The 23,563-nt window shown below is 40.5% G+C and overlaps 1 protein-coding gene across 6 annotated transcripts in view; it reads left to right on the top strand.

Moving 5' to 3' along the window:
• Positions 1-23,563, top strand: part of UBE3A (ubiquitin protein ligase E3A) — a 33,922-nt gene that overhangs the window by 6,064 nt on the left and 4,295 nt on the right. For 3 of the 6 annotated variants that reach the window (XM_035114766.2, XM_035114765.2, XM_060273453.1), the window contains 7 exons: positions 1,683-1,750; positions 6,472-6,588; positions 8,130-8,174; positions 12,057-12,367; positions 13,159-14,411; positions 22,190-22,334; positions 23,284-23,489. In XM_035114766.2, the coding sequence (XP_034970657.1) occupies positions 6,569-6,588; positions 8,130-8,174; positions 12,057-12,367; positions 13,159-14,411; positions 22,190-22,334; positions 23,284-23,489 (1,980 nt within the window). In that variant the 5' untranslated portion in view covers positions 1,683-1,750; positions 6,472-6,568. Of the gene's footprint in view, positions 1-1,682; positions 1,751-4,351; positions 4,516-6,471; positions 6,589-8,129; positions 8,175-12,056; positions 12,368-13,158; positions 14,412-22,189; positions 22,335-23,283; positions 23,490-23,563 lie in introns of all 6 variants that reach the window. The other 3 variants (XM_035114768.2, XM_060273454.1, XM_060273455.1) reach the window with 2 other exon arrangements.

Genomic DNA, 23,563 nt, shown 5'->3' with positions numbered 1-23,563 from the left:
ACATGCACATGGTTATTCCGATTCGTGCATATTGTGGCGAGCCTTAGTTTAGTGTAACTTGAGAATGTGGCCTTTGTTTAAAAAGCTAAGCCCTCCAAACTTCCCAGAAGCTGGGGTTGGTTAAGGCAGAGCAATTTATTTTTCTAAAAGGAAATGTACTTCCAGCAGTGACTAGTGTGGTGTGGCGGAGCCCCACTCCTAACATCTAGGCTGGACTGAGCAAGGCATTGGTGAGCCTGGGGCTGCACAGATGCACCAGCAGAACCAATCCAGCATTCCTGCTCATGCATCTGTACAGCTCCAGCCTCCCTGCCCCCCCCTCCAGGTAAGCCACAGAGATACCCTAGCTGGTATTGTGTACTTGTTTATAAAGGTTCATAATGAGATCTGAGCAAAATCACAGTGCTCAGATAGAGAGCTTTAAAAATAGGAAAATGCAAGTTCACTCTGTTAGGTATACTTGATGATGATCTAGTGAGGAAGGAGATAGTATTTTCTCTCTCTTTTAACAAGGGCTCATTTGTCATTTGCATAACAAACATAATCAAAAAGAAAACGTAACCTCAAAATCAGACAAGTTTTTATAAAACATTGTTCACCTTTATTTCATACAAAAGAACTTGGCTATGAATTAGAATAAGGGACGCGGGTGGCGCTGTGGGTTAAACCACAGAGCCTAGGGCTTGCCGATCAGAAGGTCGGCGGTTCGAATCCCTGTGACGGGGTGAACTCCCATTGCTCGGTCCCTGCTCCTGCCAACCTAGCAGTTTGAAAGCACGTCAAAAAGTGCAAGTAGATAAATAGGCGGGAAGCTAAACGGCGTTTCCGTGTGCTGTTCTGGTTCGCCAGAAGCGGTTTAGTCATGCTGGCCACATGACCCAGAAGCTGTACGCCAGCTTGCTTGGCCAATAAAGCGAGATGAGCGCCACAAACCCAGAGCCATCCGCGACTGGACCTAATGGTCAGGGGTCCCTTTACCTTTTATGAATTGGAGTCAGATCATTGGTCCATCTGGACTCAGTATAGTCTCCTGGCAGTCACTCTGCAAGGTTTCAGAGAGGTATCTCTCGCATATGCTCTGCAACCACTGAGCTATAACCCTTCGTTGTAGTTACTTTAAGCTATGGTTTAATGTGAACAAGCAGCATGCTGGTACAAGCTGCTGAAATTGCAGGCAGTTTGCTTCTCTCCCACTCCTGCTACTGTCAGGAAACAAAGCATGGTCTGACTTGTTGTATCATCCAAATTAAGTTCATGGTTTGTTTCTGTCCAAACAAACCATGAGCAGAAGCATGCTGGTTCTTCACAGGAAACCAGGTCATTTTGTCTATGGTTTAATGTGGCATGTGAACCAGGCCAGTGTTCATGACATGTGACCATTTTTTCTGGTTTTAAGAAATTATAAACACCGGCATAACATTCTTGGATCTACATTTAATTTTAAGCAGGCTGGGGTTTTTTTAGAAAATAAGAAACTTTCAGTACTTAAAAACCATTTACAAGAGTAAAAATCCAATTCATTTTTTTAGATGTCGGTTTTTTTTACAATCTTTTTTATTCATTCTGAGTGCAGTAAATAGTACAGCACTCTTCTAAAAGAGCATCATGTAAATTTTATGCATTAGAGATCTTAATCTTTATATAACTGATTAAAAAAACTGAAGTAAGATATTGTATCGTAGGTCCGCAGCCAGTTGAAGGCCGTTTGGCAACGTGCAAGAGCAACCTGCTGAAGTCCTGGAAGAACATGGTATGTAGAATAGTTCTATCTTAGATGTTGTGTTTTTATCACCAGAAATAATTTCTCTTAATAAAACTGCCTTACGGAGAACAAATTTATGAAAGAAAACAATATTTATGAAAGTATTATGAAGTGCTGAATACTTGAGTACTTGATTGCCATATCATGTGCAATGGTATTTTGAAAAATTGCAGTTTCCATTAATTAGCAGGTCAACCATATGAATGATGTAGCCTCCAAGTTGCTCCACAAACTCAGAATGACTTGACTACTGTATGCTAGTTGCTTGTGGACAGAATATAAATTGGATCAGGTTTTGTCTTTCCTTAACTGCTGAATGAACTTTTGGTATGCATAATGAATGGCATACCTATTGTAAATCTGAACACTTTTGACAGCTCATCTGGTATTATTCTTTTCCAGTATCACCTTTTTGTCAATTGGCTAAATGTCAAAAATCTCATGTTGCTACCACATTCCTGGAAACAGTCCTAATTCACTTTATTTTAACATCTTATATTAAGTAACCAGTTTTAGTCTGGTTTCAGGTGGCGAAGGAGCACAGAAAAACCACAAAGCAAGCTAGTTTTAACTGCAGTCTGATTTTATTGTTGCATGATGAAATACATGCTGAAATTTAGACATGCAGCTTGCTGTTGGTGGGGTTTTAAAATCTCCAGTACAACAGCAGCTTTTAATTTGGTATAGTAGGAATTGTGAAGTCTTACCAAATTATGTCCTTTGTGCACTGGTTTGTGAACAAGAGAAATAAGATAAGACACCTAAGTAGAGAGCAAGACAGTTATATCTCCTTTACAGGGTTGCCCAGTCCAGACACTTAAATGCATTCTGTGTGTTGAAAACCTGTTTGTAGGTGCCCCTTCCAGCCCACTCCCAACCGAAATGAATAGGCAGCCTTTGCAAGCAGAGGCTGTTTGCAGACAGTAAATTACTGGTGGTCTTAACTGTGAAAATTGTATTTTGCACCCAATATCGGCTATTATGTGAAAGTAAAATTATGTTGGAATGACGCTGATTATGAAAGCTGAATTTACTTTTAAACTGTTCTTGTCTGTTGTGCTGCTTTCACATGCATAATCTGTCAGTTCTTGGATGATTTCTGAGATTGGAACCTCGGGTGGCAGCCAGTGACTGCTCAGCTGCACATGCACTCACAGCATCTCTGGGTCAGCCCACCTGCTTTGCTGTCCAGAAAGTTGCTCCCAACTTTAATAAGATGGGCAAGGTTGATCACTATTGACCATGCATTCATTCCTTGCACAATTTCATTCTGCACACTCAGCTTGAGGATTTGGAGGCGTGTGTTGCATGCCTCTTATTTTAGGTCCCTAGTTGACTTCTTGTGTTATGTAATTGGAGAGCTAAAACTCGTATAACAATGGGGCCAGCTCTATCCAGATGATAGAATATAGGGCACAAGGCTCATGTGAGCACCCTGTTCTCAAGCATAAATTCACCTCTTGGAAAATGTGTTTATCTGTAGAATAAAATAAGAGATGATGAAATTTGGTTTTTGGCCAAGGGATTCTGGCAGTTTTAAGTTTCATTAGTATATTTCATTGCGCCCCAAAGGCATCACATTTTATACATAGAGAGCAGTCACTTACAGGGATTGCAAATTGGTAAAAGCTATGAAGAAATAAACAGAAGTGTTTCTATTCTAGGATACTATAGGCAAAGAATAAATATGTTCTGGGACTAGGTCAGCTCAGCCAAACACTAGTACAGGGTTTCCCGAACTTGGGTCTCCAGTTGTTTTGGGACTACAGCCAAAAGTACCCTATGGCAAAATGTCCTCCATAACAGGGACAGTATTGCTTTATCAATTAGGAGCATAGGAAGCTGCCTTATACTGAGTCACACCCTTGGCCCATCTAGCTTAGTACTGTCTTCACTGACTGGCAGCAGCTTTCTAGGGTTTCAGCCACAGGACATTGCCAGCCTACCCCGAGCTGGGAACTGGATGGAAATTTTAAGTGTTTTGTCTATCCTCAATTTTAAACTACTTCTAAGACAGTGTCTCCCAAACTTAGTTCTCAAGCTGTTTTCGGACTACAGTTCCCATCATCCCTGACCACTGGTCTTGCTAGCTAGGGAAATACTGCTTTCTATCCATTTGCTCTGCTCTGTAAACGGGGTTCTGATGTGCACGGCTATCCTAAACCTGGGTGCAGACAGTGCTTCAGATTTCTGCAAAAAAAATGTTTATAGGGAGAGATCCAGTGCTACACCAATAGATGCAACAGAATTTCCTATTCCTCTCATCCCCGTTCCTTCCCCTCCATCCCGATAAAGCGAAGCAAATTGGGGACTGCAGGGGAAAAGAAAGGGAGTCTTAAGTCCGGTTTACACAAGAAGATGTCTGTTGTGCAAGCGGGACACCACATTCAGATATCACTCATACTTCAGAATATTCTTATTTACCAAATGCTTTATAGTCATTCTTACTTTCCTCAGATCTGGAAAGAGTGAGTTGAGAAAATTTAGTGCCCCCCCCCCGCCCCAGGTTAAGGGTTTAAAATTTTGTACGTAAGAACAGATAAGATCAGATTATAGAATTAGGTAAGACATTAATTGGTTCCGTTTCAGCAATGGAAGTCTTCAGCTGGAGAGCAAAAAGCCAGTGGGTGGCCTCGGGGTGCTGTGGGTACGAGTGTTGCTGAATAATCACTGGCTGACAGCGACATGACAGAGTAGAAGATCAGCCTTACATCTTATACCAGAGAAGCCAGATCACAGGAGACAGTTGACAGGTAAAATTTTGAAATGGAAATGTCCACTACAAATGGGTTGCTGAAAAGAAAGAGTCCAACCATTGTAAACTGCATTATTTTCATCCTGTGTTTATTATTAGTTTGCATTGTGGGAAATTTTTAGAACAGTGGCTATTAAACCTTGTCAAGGTCAACTGAAGCCGTCCAAGGGCCACCGCAAATCTCATGGAATCAAACCCCACGTTTCCACCAAGTAAACACTCAGCAGGAAGGTTCAGCCAGTCTCAGGTCTCTTGATACATACATTTGCAAGCACATGTTCGTTGCACTCATACTTCACATTTTTTTAGGCATACATCTAAGATGCTTGATGTTGTCGTTTAGTCGTGTCCGACTCTTTGTGACCCCATGGACCAGAGCACGCCAGGCACTCCTGTGTTCCACTGCCTCCCACAGTTTGGTCAAACTCATGTTCGTAGCTTCGAGAACACTGTCCAACCATCTCGTCCTCTGTCGTCCCCTTCTCCTAGTGCCCTCAATCTTTCCCAACATCAGGGTCTTTTCCAGGGAGTCTTCTCTTCTCATGAGGTGGCCAAAGTATTGGAGATGCTTGACGTATGTGATGTCTGAAGTGGTCCTGAGAGACTAGGACATTGGTGTGATAGGTGTTTCCTGTGAGAGGACTACTGGGATTCAAAAGTCCATTCTAAAAAATAGGCAGTTACTCATTAATCACCCCATGTCATGGTGGGGCAGGGTCCATACAGCTGTTCTTGCTGTAATTAGAAAGGAGTGGGTCAGCATTCTACCCACTAGCTGCCTCGTGATTTCTGCAAAAACAGGTCTGAGAAGGGGTGAGAGGTTCTTGCATCTCCCTTGTATATAAAGAGCCATGGTTGTAATAGGCTGTATTTTCGTCTTTGAAGTTTTAATGGCCACTAAAGCTGAATCTAGTGGTGAAGTACCTTGTGGTGGAATTACTAATTAATTGTAATAAAATTGTGACTGGTGTCAGTATCATATTTTACATAGAAATGTGTTGTATAGTGGCCTCGTCTCATAGGCTGAAGTGGGTGATGCCAGAAATACAGCCTTTACCAATATTAAAATAGACCTTCTGGCCATTCTAACCTGGGCCATCAAAGGCCAACCTATATAAAAGATAATATGCGCTTCTAGGAAATGTATGGATTTGTCTTAGTGAGTCTCAAGGGCAAACCTGTAACCTGTAATTGCAGGTTAGCCACCTCTGTATTCCTTACATTCCTAAGTTGACACATGAATAATGAAAGAGGACACTCTTAAAATTTCATAGTAATGCACAAGACTGGAGATGGCCTCTGGGTATATTGGGGTATAGCCTATTGTAGATCTTTTTCTATCATGAACCACACCTTGAATTGATCCTGGAGGTCAATAGGGAACAAATTTAATCTCTAGATCTTTATTGTAACATGTTTTCTTATGACCTACATCAGAAAGCAGTTTTTGGAATTAACCTTAAACCAGCTTAATATTTTGAGCCATCGTTAAGGATGGTGCTTTCTAAAATAATGCAGGGTAGTGGAATTGGTAGAAAGCTCTCCTAGGCACAGTTGCAATGCATAGCTCTAGGAATGACTGTAAGCCTGAGTGAAAGTGCATGGCTAAACACTACCCATAGTGGAAGTAAAAATATATTCTCCATTCCACAAGGTTTTCTGGCCATCATCATTTCTGTCTTTCATGGATTTCGTTTCAATAGCCTAACTTTAATGAACCGCCCAACTATGACTGAACTCTGGGAAATGTATTCCATTGAATCTGGACAAATTCAAAAGTTGATTTGTAAAGGCTGGAACTTAGTTTTGACTGCAGAATGATTATATATATTTGTGTTAAGATTTCTTGCAACACAGAGCGTTTGTTGGCTAATGATCACAATTGTTTGTTTAAATGCCTAGTTTGAAACATGAACTTGAGGATGTTTAACTAAGCATAACTTTATTCATTTAGCACTATTAAGCCTATGCTTGGCCCAGCACAAGAGGACCAGCGACAACCTGTTTTTATAATCAACAACACAAAATTGTGATCACCCCAATGTCACCGAATGGCCACAGCTTGTAAAAGGTAAATGTCATGAACTTTTGCTTCCATAACAGCTTAATTAGCAAGTAGTCTTTAGGAGGACACCATCGAGGCAAATACTTTGAAGTGACTATCCTTACTTTATATTGCTCTGAATATCAGTGTTAATATTCTATAAAATGCCCCCCCCCAGTTGTTATATAGGGAAGACTGTCTCTGGTTCAGTAATTGCCAGAAGCAGTCCACCACAGTCCGACCTTAGAAGAAAATGAAAGAATGCACAGATTTGGGGAGAGATCTTAATGGTATCTTGCTGACAATGGGTGCTCAATTTAGCTAAAACAATTATTTTGTTCCAGAAACTTGGTGAACTTGCCTAGTGCAGCAGACTTGCGTGCCTTTGCTTTTTCTATCCTAGGAGTTACAGTGGAGGCAACTTCTTGCAGAATGGAGAAGTTGCTTTGAGTGGCATTGGAATTGAGCCACCATATGAAATTGCTAGCTCATGCTGCAGTGTTCAGATTAGTGGGTGGGTGTGTTGCGATCATGCTTTCTGCAGTGCTATTCGGGGCTGAAAACTAAGCACTTGTAACGAAATTTATTAAACAAAAGCAAACCTTTTGGTTTTGGCAGGGGTGAGCTAAATAATGATAACTTTTATGTTTTCTAAACTTCTTAAGCATGTTATATTTAATGTTAAAAAAAATTTGTTCAAATAAACAAATATATACACTATTTATTTAATGGCTGTTAACTTACCTTTCAGAGAATCTGTTCTCTACAAGGCAGTTTTCAGCATCATGTAACAACATTGATACACTGAAATTCCATAATATTTTTTTTTAAAAACCAATAAAATGACATTTAAAAGATAGCAGATAAAACAATTCTTTAAAAACATTCCATAATTTTTTTTCAAATGCTGGCTAGAATAAAGAAGAGGTCAAAATATTTCCCTGGGGAGGGTATTCTACAAATGCAGGGTCATCACAGAAAAGGCTGTGTCCTTGTAGAAAACCAGCACTGTTGTAGAATAAAGTTTTAACTAGCACAGAACAACATAAAAAGCTGCTTTATACTTACTAATAATAAAACACTGTTAGCTGAGCTTCTGGAAATCTTAGAAACATAGGCTTGTTGGAATCTAGAAACATACCAAGGCCACTTTTTAATATAGCACAAGGATTAATATAGCTCAGCTGACCTGGTACTGGCAAAATTATGATAATAAGAAAATGACAAATTATTGGGACACCTAAAAATGTGGAAGTATTGTAAATAGTGGTTTTTATGAAGCATTTCATGAGAGAATAGAAAGTACTATGTAAAAAAGGTGTACAATATGTAAAAGTTGATAATTGCAAAAGTAGACAGCTGTGAGTGTATGATGAGCAGCTTATATCTGTGCTTGTATGGTTGCAAGCAGCCTTAACCTATAGGTAACTTTCATTTGAAATCAGTAGGACTGGCTTCTAAGAGAATATGTTATTGGTATTAATGAATCACATAATATGCTAGTAGTCGTATCACTTTTCCTCTTAGCTGCATATGAAACACTCACATTTTTATTTAAACCTTTACAGATCACCAGGAGAACCTCACTCTGAAAATATTGAAGCTAGCCGAATGTAAGTATAACCAGCATATCAAAAGAGTCCATTTGGTATATTTTGTGTGAAACCCAGATGCAACATCAGAGTTGCATTACCTACATTCTTCAACAGCTACCTTTAAGTTGTACTTGAGAAAAAATATTCATTGTTCACTTCTTCAACATGATGGTTTGCCCAGATTAGGTACATTGAGAACACAATCATTTGCCTAGATTAGGTATGTTGAAATCAATGGGAAATCACGTTAGTCATGACCTGACTTTTCCCATTGATTTCAGTGGAATCTAAGTGCAGCTAACTTGGAAAGGACCCAATCCATAGATCTCTTTGATGTTTTTGCTATGACAGTTCCCAGAGCCAATAACGCAAGCTGCCCCTAAAGTTGAATTACAGCTTGCTGCCTTGGCGGGTAAACTGTGCTAGTGAAAAAATGTTACATTGCCCGCCCTGTGCTCATTCTGCATGGGAATATAAATGATTGCTCTGGATCGCAATCAGAGGCTTCTTCAACTCTTATTATATACAACTAAAATTAAGCAGTGTCCAATTGTTTAGTGATACAGAAAATACTAGGTCAGGCTCATGAGTAGAAAAGGTACTGGTCTAGCTACCAGACTGTTTGTAATTTCTGCTTCTTGTTATTTCAGTGTTTCTGGTTTATGATATCTGGTTTATATTCTGTGGCTTTTTTGTGGTGATTTATATATTTTATATTTTGTAACGGACCACATTGGAAACCTTCAGGTTGAAAGGCAGGCTATACATTGTAATACTAGTATTAATAACTGTAAATAATTTGCTTTATTATACTTGTGCTTTTCATATTATTGTAACTTGAAATAATCTAATTTTTGAAGCTACAGCTGCAATTTAATTCCATCTTATTTATTAGATCAGAATAATTCAACTCAGATTCTTTTATTTGCCAACGGCTCAACTACATTAACTGTAATATGAAGTTAAACTGTAAGTGGGCAAAATCCATTCATTAGTCTAGATAATACTGAAAAGAAGAAAGCAATTAACGCTCTTCCTGTTCTAAAAGATTTGATAGAGTGGAAACAACTGATGACAAATATTGTTGATGTGTAACTTGGTTAGAAGGAGGACCAAGGGGAAAATGAGTCAAAATATCAGACATTTTTAACCAGCTTCGTCTGAGAACCTTACTTTGCTTTTTTGTTAACTGTGACGTTCAGAGCTAAAGGGAGTACCAAAGCTGGTTTGCATGTAACACTAAACCATGGTTATGTATGTACAGAAGCAGGGAAGAGCCCAAGTGAGGCTACAAGTTTGCATACTCCTCTCTCCTCCCACACAGCTAGGAGAAGGACTTCACTAGTGTTTACTTTGTTGCTTCGAATTCTGGCTTGTGTATGAACCAGAGATCCAGGATTATAACTTCAATCAGTTAGACAAGCCAGTTTCATAATCCATGATTTGAAGCTGGCTTGCTCTATAACTGAACAAAGTTCGTTTAAACCACAATCTCTGATTCTCACAGAACAACAAGGTAGGACTGGGGAAATGGAAAGAAAGTGCTGGCAAAGTCATTCTCCTGAGTGCATGAGATATATATGAGACCAAGGCTTTGCTTTGGGCTCGTTGACACAGCACTAAACCATGGTTTAGTATTAATATGTAACTAAACTCATGATGATTGTGTCACTTAACTCTAACACTGGTTGATTAGTTAGATTTCAGTAATTCCTAATTTATGCATTTGAAGAATGATAATAAAATACTTGCCAAACCTAAGAATACTGATGCTAGTAAATGAATAGTCAGGCCCATAATATATTGTATTTAATTGCCAGTGCGTGCATTCCCATAAAATTTAACAACGTATTTGTTTCCTTTGCTGTCTTCCGAAAACTGTTCTTCCAGAATATAGAGTAGCGTCTGTTCCTTTTAGATTAAAGCAAGATACTAAAAAAAAAACCAAGAAGCAGACCCAGCAACCACAGACAAAACCACAAAATAAGTATCCGTCATGTGCCACCAAAAGCTGGAGACAAAATTATTGTTTTGCCTGGCACCTAAAAAGTTACAACGCAGCACGTCATTGGTATACCATGGAGTGATATTCCAAAAGTTGCGTGCCACAGTAGAAGAGGCCCTATCTACAGTTAACCATCTGCTCTCATGATGGGAACACTCTGTAGAAGAGCTCAGTATATAGGTAGATTCAAACAAGATTGGGCAGCCTTTCAGATAATTAGTCCCAGGCCCTTTAGGATTTTCAAGATCGTAACTGTCCCAGTGAAAACTACTCAGAAGCAAACAGCCATAATGTAATTGTGCTGCAATGATAGTTGTGCTGAGTATTCCAGTTGCAATAGATGTTTGGGATATAAATCATCTCAAGAATATCAGTACGTAATTACACATTCTATTTTGCTTAGTTTATTTCCTTGTTTGTATGAAATTGTTATAATAAATCTGTATAGCAGCCATCATTTGAAACAGAGGGGCTTAGGCTAGTATTTCTTAGAACACAAACCCACAAATCCTCTAGAAAAAAATTACTTTATGAAACTAAGGGGAATTTTGTGAGGATTCATACACTTAAAGGTTGTTTTTTATTTGTTTTAAACTGCAAATAGTTAACAGCATGGCTAATATCAAATTATATTCTCTCCTTGGAATGTCTTTTGCATGCAAAATCTTGTTATTAGGTCCATATCATAAAGATCTGCTTGGGGTAGTTCTGGAAGGTTTTATTTGGAATTAAAATAATTCCAAATAAAATGGAGAGTTTTGTTTTGGAGTTCACTTATATATTCTTAGCCTAGTGGGCACTATATTTTGAGACATCAGTTTATTCAGACGTGTTCTATGTAAGAGATTTACAACTCCTGTAGTCTTGACTTTGATGGTGAATTGGAATGATCCCAATAATATTTTAACAATTTTATTTAAGACGTAACTTCAAGTTTTTGCTCAGACTAGCAGAAATATTGAGCATTTTTGCTCCATGTACTACCCAGCAAAACTGAAGCATTAAGAGAAACTGAAGCATTAATAGCATTCCAGCTATTGGAAACTCATCATTGAGTTCTTTAATCATCAGTTCTCATCATTGAGTCTCTAATTAACCATTGTTCCCTGTTTCATCCAAACCAGGAAACTATGGTCACCAGCTTAAGAGCAAGCCAGGATCTTAAACCTTGATTTGAACTTGGCTTAACCATTTAATATCCCTGTTAAAAACTGGCAACTAGGAAAAAATTGTTTTAGTATAGTATGGCAGCATGAAATTATAACACAGACTGATATATTTGCATATGAGGCATGGAAGCCCCAGCAGCATGGCCAATAATGATAGATGATGAGACTCATAGTCCATATCATTTGGAGGAGCCAGGTTCTAGTCATACACTTACTGTACTAAATTTCTACATTATTGTGGATGTCAATATAATGAGGAGTGTGTATATATATGAGGAGCTTAGTAATTCTTGTAACTGAATGATTTGTTGGAACCAAACTATGACAAGTATTGACCATAACCCTGTCCTAATTAGCTACTTTTGAAAGTTCTGTTACTTCAATCTTTCCAGTTGAAAGTAATCACATTGAAATGCTGAGCTTGGGGAGGGTCTTGCTCCAGACTTTGATAATCTACATTTTTTAAAGAAACAGCAGACTAGTTTACACATTTACAAACTATACTGTGCATCAGACCTATTATTATTATTATTATTATTATTATTATTATTATTATTATTTAGCAGCTACATTTTGCATTTCAGGATCTCTTGATGTGCAATATCTCTTAAATTGAGAGAGATTACTTCAGAGCCTCACTAATCTGTGCTTTGCCAACCATTTGAATGAGCTTGTATATGAAAGCCATACTAATCCTTGTGCTTACTGTTTGGATGTTTGGTACAGGAAGCGAGCAGCTGCAAAGCATCTAATAGAACGCTACTACCATCAGTTAACTGAGGGCTGTGGAAATGAAGCCTGCACGAATGAATTTTGTGCTTCCTGTCCAACTTTCCTCCGTATGGATAACAATGCAGCAGCCATTAAAGCCCTCGAGCTTTATAAGATTAATGCAAAACTCTGTGATCCTCATCCCTCCAAGAAAGGAACAAGCTCAGCTTACCTAGAAAACAATTCCAAAGGTGCCCACAACAACTCCTGCACTGACAGAAAAATGAACAAGAAGGAAATGCAAGGCCCAAGAGATGACTTTAAAGGTAAGGCATTACCTTGAACACTGGCTGCCAATATGCTTCAGGTCCAGTTTCAAGGTGTTAGCGGTAAGTCTTAAACAAGTGGAGACCTAGGCACTTGAAGGAGCATCAACCTGCCCATGCATTAAAGTAGCCAGTGAGGCTTTCCTTTGCCTCCCAGTTTTAGAGGCTGTACATTATGTGGAGATGGGGAAGAGGGTCATATCTTTGCCTGTGCCCAGTGATGGAAAACCCTCCCTTCAGAAACAGGCACCTTGCTTTGTTGCCTGATTAAGAACCGATTATTCAGTCGGGCATATCTGTTGCTTTATACTGTGTTCCATTTTGTGTTTTAAGATGAGTGCTGTTGGTTTTTTTACATACGTTATTTTTGTTTGATGAATCCTTGTTTTAAATGAATTACACTGACCTGAGATCAAGCAGTATAGGGCAGGCTATAAATATTTGAATAAATAAAATACAATAAGGCGGCTTGTTTCAACAAACCATGGTTTGTTGAACCACCATTTAGAATTCTGACGTGTTAACCTGGTTAATTGAAATTAAAAGTGAAAGCTTTGCAGCTCCCCCGTAACAGCTGTGCCAGAGCAGAGTGGGAGTTTGTGAGACCAAGGGAATGGTTTATCGTAACACTGAACACAGCCCTAGTTTCTCATTCAATCTTCTTTTGTCATAATAAAGTGCCAAAGTTGTTGTATGTCTGCTGAAGTTGGTAAATAGTGGGTCTCTTAATGCCTTCTGCTTTTTTAACCTAAGTTCAACAGAGGTTTTCTGCTTTGTGTTTAACATTGTAGATGTGACATTCTTAACAGAAGACAAAGTCTATGAAATCCTTGAGCTATGTAGAGAAAAAGAGGACTATTCACCTTTAATCCGTGTCATCGGGAGAGTGTTTTCTAGCGCTGAAGCTTTGGTACAGAGCTTTCGAAAAGCCAAGCAGCATACTAAGGAAGAACTGAAATCTCTTCAAGGAAAGGATGAAGATAAGGATGAAGATGAAAAGGAAAAAGCTGCCTGTTCTTCTGCCATGGAAGAAGATTCGGTTGCACCATCATCATCATCATCCAGAACAGGCGATGCCGCGCAGGGGGATAACAACCTACAAAAATTAGGCCCAGAAGAAGTGTCTGTAGACATTGATGCAGTCAGACGGGTCTACAATAGATTGCTTTCTAACGAAAAAATAGAATCTGCCTTTTTAAATGCACTTGTGTACTTGTCGCCCAATGTGGAATGTGACTTGACTTACCATAATGTGTACTCTCGAGATCCTAACTATCTCAACTTGTTTATTATTGTAATGGAAAATGGTAATCTTCACAGTCCTGAATATCTGGAAATGGCACTGCCATTGTTTTGCAAAGCAATGAGTAAGCTACCTTTAGCAGCTCAAGCGAAGCTGGTCAGATTGTGGTCAAAGTATAGCGCAGACCAGATCCGACGGATGATGGAAACGTTTCAGCAACTTATAACCTACAAGGTCATAAGCAATGAGTTCAACAGTCGCAACTTAGTGAATGATGACGATGCCATTGTCGCTGCTTCAAAGTGCTTAAAAATGGTTTACTATGCAAATGTAGTGGGAGGGGATGTGGACACGGATCACAATGAGGAGGAAGACGAAGAGCCAATCCCAGAATCCAGCGAGCTAACGCTTCAGGAACTGCTGGGCGAGGAGAGAAGAAATAAAAAAGGACCCCGAGTAGACCCACTGGAAACGGAACTTGGTGTAAAAACTATAGATTGCCGAAAACCACTTATACCCTTTGAAGAGTTTATCAATGAGCCACTGAATGACGTTCTAGAAATGGACAAAGATTACACCTTCTTCAAGGTAGAAACAGAAAACAAATTCTCCTTTATGACGTGCCCCTTTATATTGAATGCTGTTACGAAAAACCTGGGATTGTATTATGACAACAGAATCCGTATGTACAGTGAACGGCGCATCACCGTACTCTACAGTTTAGTTCAAGGACAGCAGTTAAATCCGTATTTGCGACTCAAAGTGAGACGGGATCACATCATAGATGATGCTCTTGTCCGGGTAAGTGGCGTATTGGTGTAAAAAGGTGTTTGACTGCCCATGTTTGAAAATAAAATAGCTAGAAGCCAGATTGTTACTATGTTATCGACTCAGGTTTCCTGGTGTCTGAAGTATTATAAGCACTAGTTGAGGTTACTGCTGCTTTGTGGGACTGATGTGTGGAGGAGGAACCTGCCATGTACACAGGTATGTGTCGTATCATTCCCAGAATTACTCTTGGAAAAACATTTGAACCTATGTAAAACGTGTATGGCTTTTCTTTTGCTAAAACCAAAAGGCTGTCACGTTAGAATTTTAATCTCTGCACAAATGTTCCTAGAATATTTTGATTTGGCACACTATGGCTTTTATCCTCAGATGATCATTCAGAAAGAGACTTGAGGTTCTTGGAAGTTCATTGATGGATAATGGTACATTGCATGTTGTGACAGTGGTGGTGGGGAAATTACACTGCTTTATTTCAGGGGTGCATTTGATGGGGTGTATCGGTTGGCAATACTCGTTTAACTATCCGTTTCAGAGTGTCCCCATAATCTGGCCACATTCATGGGCAATCGTCACATGAAACAGTTTGTGGTATAAAGCAGCAGTCAGGTACTCCAGCGTGTGAGCCTCCCTCTTTGTCCTGTGAAGCCATTTTGACCAAGCCACACCTACCTTCTACACCCCTGTTGCAGGTAAAAAGATTCAGCTCCCTGCCAAAAGTGGAATTTTCAGGCACTGTCAGTTCAGCTAGCTGGTGCTGCTTGCAAAACCATGATCCCGTGCAAGCACCGATGATAATCACATTTGCCCCTGTAACACAGGGCTTCACAAGCACTAGCGATCAGCAGAGGCATCAACACCTACAAAGCACTGTGCCTTGACCCGTGCAGTTTGATTTCAAACGACACAAGCAAAATTGAAAGGGACCCTGGTGGCCATCCAATCCAACCCCCTGCAATGCAGGAATCTCAGCTAAAGCATCCATGACAGATGGACATCCAACCTCTGCTTAAAAACCACCAGTGAAGGAGAGACCACGACCAAGGGAGACCGTTCCACTGCCGAAGAGCTATTAACTGTCAGAAAGTTCTTCCTGATGTTTAGTCAGAATTTCCTTTCTTGTAGAGAAGAAACAATTTGCCCCACAGAACTGGTGGTATAAACCCATAGCCCCTTCATCGCAAGGCTTTCTGTGATTCATCTTAAATGTTTGAAGTTCAACCTGCCCTTCACAAAGCTGTAACAAATCATTAAAATTTTCCAATTGAGTCTTAATAAAGCTAGTCTTCAAACCAGTGGTCTACATAGCACCAAGAGGTGTTGGCAAATTTGTGGTTTTCTGAACACATGTCTTGGGTTAACAACCTAACATCTGGGGAACAAAAGCTTCACGGAGTACTGTCCTGAACTTTGCATCTCCGTTGTGTCGGTTACTAAAGTTTCACAGTAGCTTTCCAGCAGTGACCTTTTGTTTGGTTAGAGCAGAGGTGGTCAACCTGTTCCTTACCGCCCACTAGTGGGCATTTCAGGATTCTAGGTGGGTGGTAGGGGATTCTACAGCACAAGCTGAATCCCCCTTCCATCAAGCACTGGTGGGCAGTAAGGAAATTTTACCATCAAGAAAGATGCATTAGTGGGCGTTAGGTATAAAAAGGTTGACTATATCTGGGTTAGAGGAATAGAAAATATGGTTCGTTCTTTTTTCCTAGAATGCAGGTTCTTCAGTTTGTGATAGAAAAGATGAGCAGTCCCTGATAAGGGGAAGGAGCCATGAATCAATTCTCCCGAGACCTGTGTCACTTAGCTTAAAGAGTTTAACTGCAATTCTGGTGCTGATGCTAGCATCTAACGTGTAAGAATAATACTCAGTTGCATTAACATTGAGTGGTGTCAAGTGGTCCTGCTCCACTAGTGAAACAGAGCTTTCCCCTTCTCCCTTCTCTCCTTCAGCCCCCCCACTGGTAGACCCTATAGGGAAGATTTGGAAGTCGCATTGTGCAAGTGGTCTTCCACTCACACTGGATGCAACCCACTGCCTTCTAATTACATTCATTTGACTTGACTTCATTTAAACTAGGTTATATATTTTTTGCTGCATAGAAATAGAATATAAAACATGATATAGATAATAAACCAGTATTAAATCATAAAACCAGCAATAATCAAAACTGCAGAAATAGACTCATTTGAAAAGGCTCGGGAGAAAACATTTCCAGCAATCATCAAAAACTTTAACATTTTATGCAGCAGTGATAACACTCTCCGTATTTAGACCTGCTAACTTGATCAAGTCAAAAATAGTGCAAAGCTTTGGGTTGGTTTGAAGACTTTGGTGTTGTCAGGAAAATCCTGAGTGAAGCTGAGGAAGCCAGCTGCTGTTTATCTCAGATAATTTTTCATGTGTGTGAGGGGGAAACATGAATCTGTAGCTTTACACTGGTCTGAAAGTTTGAGATTTTAAATTTGTTGCATGTGCTATTTCATTAAGAGTGAAAAGGCTCCCTCGTATGCCCCTATGAGTGGGATAATTTGATCCCTCTTTGGTGGTTGAATTCCAGAAGTATTGGTAGGAAGTGCATCAGGAATGGCAAGCCTTTTTCTGTCCAAGGGATGTGTTGATCCTTGGCCAATCCTCCATGCCTGCATTTGTTGTGGCCACTCCACACACATGCACACTGCATCCCTACACACACACACACACACACACACCAGAACCGAGTTTTTACTGGCAGTCGCAGAATTTGGAATTGCAGTAAAACTTGTATTTGCCATGGCAACAATCCTGCAATTGCGCTTTGAGCATCTAAATGATTGCCAGTGGCTGAAAGGATAACCTTGATCACAACTTGTTTTGATTCCGGCATTCTGTTCCACAATGGTGGGCGTGCACATGCCCTGATCCAGTGGCTACAGGAGAAAGCTGCATTACAGCTCACATTCAGCTCTTGCAAATCTATAATTCACTTGGTTACATTGTGTTCTATAAAACCTAGTTTAAGGCTGCTATATTTAACGTGTGTGTTTATCTAGTTTGACTCAGCTCTATTCTAAGCTAGATGTCTTTTGTTTTTCATTTGCTCAGCAGTGCAGTTGGATTTATAGTATCAGAAATCCTATTCCTGTTCTGCAAGTAAATTTTTCCTCAGCCTTGGATATTGGCTGCCTTTTGTTAGCCTTTCCTTTTTATCATAGAATCATAGAATCCTAGAGTTGGAAGAGACCACAAGGGCCATCCAGTCCAACCCCTGCCAAGCAGGAAACACCATCAAAGCATTCTTGACATATGCCTGTCAAGCCTGCTTAAAGTCCTCCAAAGAAGGAGACTCCACCACACTCCTTGGTAGCAAATTCCACTGCCGAACAGCTCTTACTGTCAGGAAGTTCTTCCTAATGTTTAGGTGGAATCTTCTTTCTTGTAGTTTGAATCCATTGCTCTGTGTCCGCTTCTCTGGAGCAGCAGAAAACAATCTTTCTCCCTCCTCCATATGACATCCTTTCATATATTTGAACATGGCTATCATATCACCCCTTAACCTTCTCCAGGCTAAACATACCCAGCTCCCTAAGCCGTTCCTCATAAGGCATTGTTTCCAGGCCTTTGACCATTTTGGTTGCCCTCCTCTGGACACGTTCCAGTTTGTCAGTATCCTTCTTGAACTGTGGTGCCCAGAACTGGACACAGTACTCCAGGTGAGGTCTGACCAGAGCAGAATATAGTGGTACTATTACTTCCCTTGATCTAGATGCTATACTCCTATTGATGCAGCCCAGAATTGCATTGGCTTTTTTATGTACAACACATTTACATTGTGACTGAGTACCACCATTAAATTGTCAAGTATGTATCATGTCCCTTACTACACCCAAGATGCATCCTGAAACAATAAACTTTCCTAATTACTGGGCAACTACCTTCCTACTCTGAATGCTGACAAAGTGCCCTTATAAACTTTTAATTCTTGTGCATTCATGGTCAGACTCGGTCTAATATTTGTTTGAAAATTTGGTTTCATTTGTATTTAAGAAATAACTAATTTGCTTCCGTTCTTCAAGGCTTTGTAACCATCACAGAGTAACCTTGCTCTAGATTCAAAACAGATGTTCAATTAAAGCAGCCTTTGGCAACCTAGTGCCTAAAACTTGTAGCTCAAGGGAGTGGGAACTGCCCGGTTCTCCACTAAGCACCAGATATCAAGTAATTTGACACTTCTAAGTGCTCTCCCAGGTGTTTCTTTGCAGTCATGGCTTACATTCAAGCCAAGGCTGCAAAGACTCCTGCTGAAAGTGTGGCTTGCATTCAACAGGGATTGGCTCCATTCAGGAGCTCTGATCGGGAGTTCGCAAGTGCTTGCATTTGGTACCAAATTTTAAAGCCTCTGGATGCAAGCCCTATTTGCAGAAGAAGAATTGGGGGTGCATTCTAAGACTCCCAGTTGCTTTTGTGTAGCTGTGACCTTACCTGCCCTTCACCTGATTTCATATTATGTAAGGTGCGGGGCAGGTGGGGAAATTGCCTTGCGGACCTATGATCTGAAGGTTCCTCCTCACTGATATAGAATATATTAGCCCAATTCACATGTCTTTGGAAACTAGGTAATAGTTTGATATGAATGTGCATATCTGGACAATATGACTCTCATCTGCTGGCGCACAGAGGATATAAACCAGGATTCGTGACTTTGCATTATGTCAAAACCAGGAGGCATGGACTGTTTTGCTCCCAACAAGCTACATTAAGACAAAAACAAACCTTGACTACACATCCTGGTCAGGGAGTGAAACAAACTACAATCCCTGCTTTAAATGTAACACTTAGGCAGTAGTTCAGTTTTGTTTCCTCCCAGCATAAGCTGCAGAGAAGCAAAGTGGCCAAGATCAGTGTGTTCACAATAAACCAGTGGTTTTCTACCACTGTGCTGTGGCACCCTGGGATGCCTTAAATGATGGTCAGGGGTGCCATGGGCAATAGTGGCCTCTGTCCCTTTTTCCTTCCTTCCCTCCCTCCGTCTGATGCCTTCTTGAGTCCCTGCCTCCCAAAGACACGCACAGCTGTTTTCTTGCAGCTCTCCAGGCGAATGGTGTCTCTGGGAGGCACCTCTCTTTGGGGCACGGAGGGGGCAGCTCAGAGACCAGGGACGGCTGCAGCAACTGCCTGGAGGACTCCGAAGGAGAGAAGAGGAGGCTGAGGGAACACTCCACACAGTAGGGTGTTCGAAAAAAGGTGAGAGGCTGCCAGCTCTGCAAGCAATAACTGGGCTCCTGAGCCTCCAGGGGTGTTGCAGAAAGAATGTGGTTGGTCAAGAGAGCCAAGGACTCAAAAAGGTTGAAAACCCCTGCCATAAACCATTAACTGTGGTTTGCTGGGATGTGAGAACAAGGCCTAACTGATTGATTTGCATACAGCTTCACTCCATAAAACTCTTCTTGCATATCTTGTGTCAGTAAAAATGTCTACTCATAAAGCAAAGTTCTTTATCGCCTTTTTATATTTAATTGCTCCAATCATATTCTTAGTATGTGATTTAATGATTTTGTTCCAAGTGGCTAGATTAAATGAGATACCTTTCCGAGGTACAAAAGTAAAACGTTGCCCCAATTTCAGTGATGGTACACATTCTCTGTGTTACGTTTCCTTCTTAGAGGAGTCAAGAAAGTTTGTGTTAACCCAGTAATGGCATTAATTGCGTCCCATGGGGGTCAGAAGATCATTCTCTGCAGTTCTTTCCCCTGTAAGGCTTCAGAAAACTTAGCAATGAGAAACTGGGCAGTACAAAGTGTTGTGCAATAGAGAGAGAACTTCCTCTTGATAATCTTAGTGGTTTTTATGTCTGCAGTTGGGTGGGTGGTGGTGTTCTTTGGAATAAAACTTGCTCCTGGCTAGACGAGCTGGTGACTTTTTTGCCATCTTCTGTAGCAAGGAGTAGCATGGTTCACTTGGGTTGGAACCAGTTGCCAGTTTTCTTAATCATATTGAAGTGTTGACGGTGTCAGTTCAGATTCGGTAGGCCTTGTTTAAATAGATATTTTAAGTCTTCTACTTTGAAGGCTACATATAAATATCCAATCCACTGGTGCAGAAGAAAAATTTCAAGAAACTGGGAGAAATGCAAGTATATGGGCATGAGTTGTATTAAATGTGCCCCAACGCTACAAAATTTTGCTCACATGCGCTGAACCATAGTTTAGTGCCACATGAAGAAGCCACCTTGAGCCTCATGTGTTGCCTTCGTGTGTGCTCAACAGAGAGGTGCCAATTCTGACCTGAAGCATTTAGTGTTTGTTCACTCTCACCTGCACACAATGCTCAGCTTAATCAATGACACATGGAGCAGCAGTTGTCTTAACAAACCAGCAAGCTCCCTGGTCTACTCCTTCCTTTTACAGCTGGATTGGAATTTAAATATTCACCGTATTTTTCCGTCTATAAGACGCCCCCATGTATAAGATTTTGGGGAACTCAGATTTAAGAAAATGGGGGAAGATGGCCCAGAGTATAAGACGCCCCCTAATTTTTGACATTATTTTTTAGGAAAAAAACGGGGGGAAATACGGTACTGGTTAACTTACCATCGGTAGCGCATGAGACTATTCATCTCCAGGTTGTGGGTTCAAGTCCCATGTTGGCAAAACATTCCTGCATTGCCGGGTCTTGGACTAGATGACCCTCGTGGTCCCTTCCAACTCTACAAGTCTAGGATAGAAATCAAGGTATCTTAAGGAATCTTGCAGAAGAAACATTTTTCTTCCCCTATGGACACTTATGCAACCCAAAATGCCTCTCTAGAGGGATGTGTGGGAGGGCTCCAGAAGATTTTGTGATAAGTAGCTGGGGTGGAGGGAATGAGAAGCATTTATTCTGTGAAGTTCCTTGTCTAAGGATTCAAGCCACTTTGTAGATCGTGGGTTCTGATCCTTTGTGGATACTGTCATGTCTATCTTCAAGGTTCCTTTTAAGGCTTATGCAGAATATGAACTTGGAAGATGTACTCTAAGATCCTGTGGGCTATTTTTAAGTTTGAATCTAAAAGTTAAAACTGTTGTGCATCCTAAAGGAAAGAATTGGGGAGGAGAGGAGAGCTCTCTTGTAGGATTTGTACAAGGCTTTGAGACAATAGAAGTCATTCTCAGCTATTGCTGCGGGAAGGGTACCAGTCGCTGGAGATGACAGTAATCCCCTCAAACTCTGAGCCAAAAGTCAAATTCTGAAGCAGCAACTAGGAGAACAGTGTGGTTCCTACCCTTGGGCACTTTGGGAACCCTGTTTCCTCTCTTTCTTACCTTTCCCTGTTTAGGGAAGTATTTAATGACTGATGTTTTAATGTATTTTTAATCTTTCGTTGGAAGCCACCCCAAGTGGCTGGGTAGAAATAATAAGTTGTTGTAGTTGTTATATTCCTCCATCCCGGTCTAGCAGAGCCATCCAAAACATTCTCCAGGCATGTGCACAGTGCTTGCAGGCCTTCCCAGTCAACTTCATCCCCTCCTTTTTTTGCCTTAGACAGCACAATGGGATGAGCCAAAAGTGGGTCACATTGGCCACCCCCTCACTGTGAACCTCATTATGTCCCCTGCTGTTCTGTATAACAGACTATAAATATTTTCTGTGGCAAGTATTTATTGTGACCGTTACCCTGAATCACTTGTAACAAACTGCTTCGTTTTCTGAGTCTCGCTATTCCTTACGTCCGTTAAAATATATTTCTAAGATAAATCAGCAGCTTTTGTTTTTGCTTGTGCATGGTGACCTATGAAATAGGATGTACTAAAGGAACGTTTTGTTTCTTATTCAATAGTTAGAAATGATTGCCATGGAAAACCCAGCAGATTTGAAAAAACAATTGTATGTGGAATTTGAAGGAGAACAAGGGGTTGATGAAGGAGGAGTTTCCAAAGAGTTTTTCCAGCTAGTTGTAGAGGAAATCTTCAACCCAGATATTGGTACGTAATTAACTTTGTATTTATTTAATATGGAAGATGGTTTGTGTCTCGTCGTCTTAACAGTTATCTACTCTTTCCTGAGCCATATGAAAACGCATCTTTCTAGGTTTTGTTTTTGTTTTTGTAGCTTGTGTATCCCAACCTCGGACACCATCTTGTGACAAGTCAGCAAAATCACGTTACAGCCCTTCTAGGGGATGGTACACCTTTTTCACATGAAAGTGTGCCTTGGTTTTGAGTGCTCACCTGCCCACCAGAAGCCAGCTGTAGCTAGCTGCCTAAACCTAAAATGTTAGCTCTTCTTGTGCAGGTAGTGTGTGTGTCATGAAATGTTCAAGCATCTCTCTCTCTCTCTCTCTCTCTCTCTCTCTCTCTCTCTCTCTCTCTCTCTCTCTCTCTCTCTCTCACACACACACACACACACACACACACTGTTCCAGTGGATTTTGGGATATTATGGTAACTTTATTATACATGGGGACTTTTGAATCAAGTCCAGATGGTGCTTTGAACTAAGCTGCGACTAAATAACAGGTGGATTTCTTCATGTGCCTCCTCCACAAGAGGCCCAGAAGGTGACAACATGAAAACAGGCCTTTTCTACAATGGCTCCCCATTTGTGGAATGCTCTCCCTTAGGGTTTATACATCTTTAGGCACCAGGTGAAAATGTTCTTCTTCCACCAGGCCTTTCACTTATTGACATCCAATGCCCTTTTAAATGTGTTCTGGGAGGGGAAATTATTGGTTGGTTGTTCTTAATTTTATTATGTATTTTATGTGTTTTTTATGTTGTTATGTTGTGAACTGCCCTGCAATCTTCGGCTGAAGGGTGGTATACAAATTTATTAAATAACGGTAATAATAAAAATTAAGCTTTCATTTTTTTCTTTTTAAAAAAGTCTTACTATTCAATTCATCAGTATTAATTTTGACATGCTTTTTTATAGGAATGTTCACTTACGACGAGTCTACAAAATTGTTTTGGTTTAACCCATCATCTTTTGAAACTGAGGGGCAGTTTACACTGATTGGAATTGTGCTGGGTCTGGCCATTTACAATAACTGTATTCTGGATGTCCATTTCCCAATGGTTGTCTACAGGAAACTAATGGGCAAAAAAGGAACTTTCCGTGACCTGGCAGACTCTCACCCTGTAAGTTGATAATTACGTTTGGAAATCTGTACTTACATTCTGAGTTGTTGTTGTTGTTGGCAGTGTGACACTCT

The sequence above is a fragment of the Zootoca vivipara genome, chromosome 4 (assembly GCF_963506605.1).
Source record: "Zootoca vivipara chromosome 4, rZooViv1.1, whole genome shotgun sequence".
Taxonomy (NCBI): Eukaryota; Metazoa; Chordata; class Lepidosauria; order Squamata; family Lacertidae; genus Zootoca; species Zootoca vivipara.
This window is presented reverse-complemented; position numbering and strand designations above follow the sequence as displayed.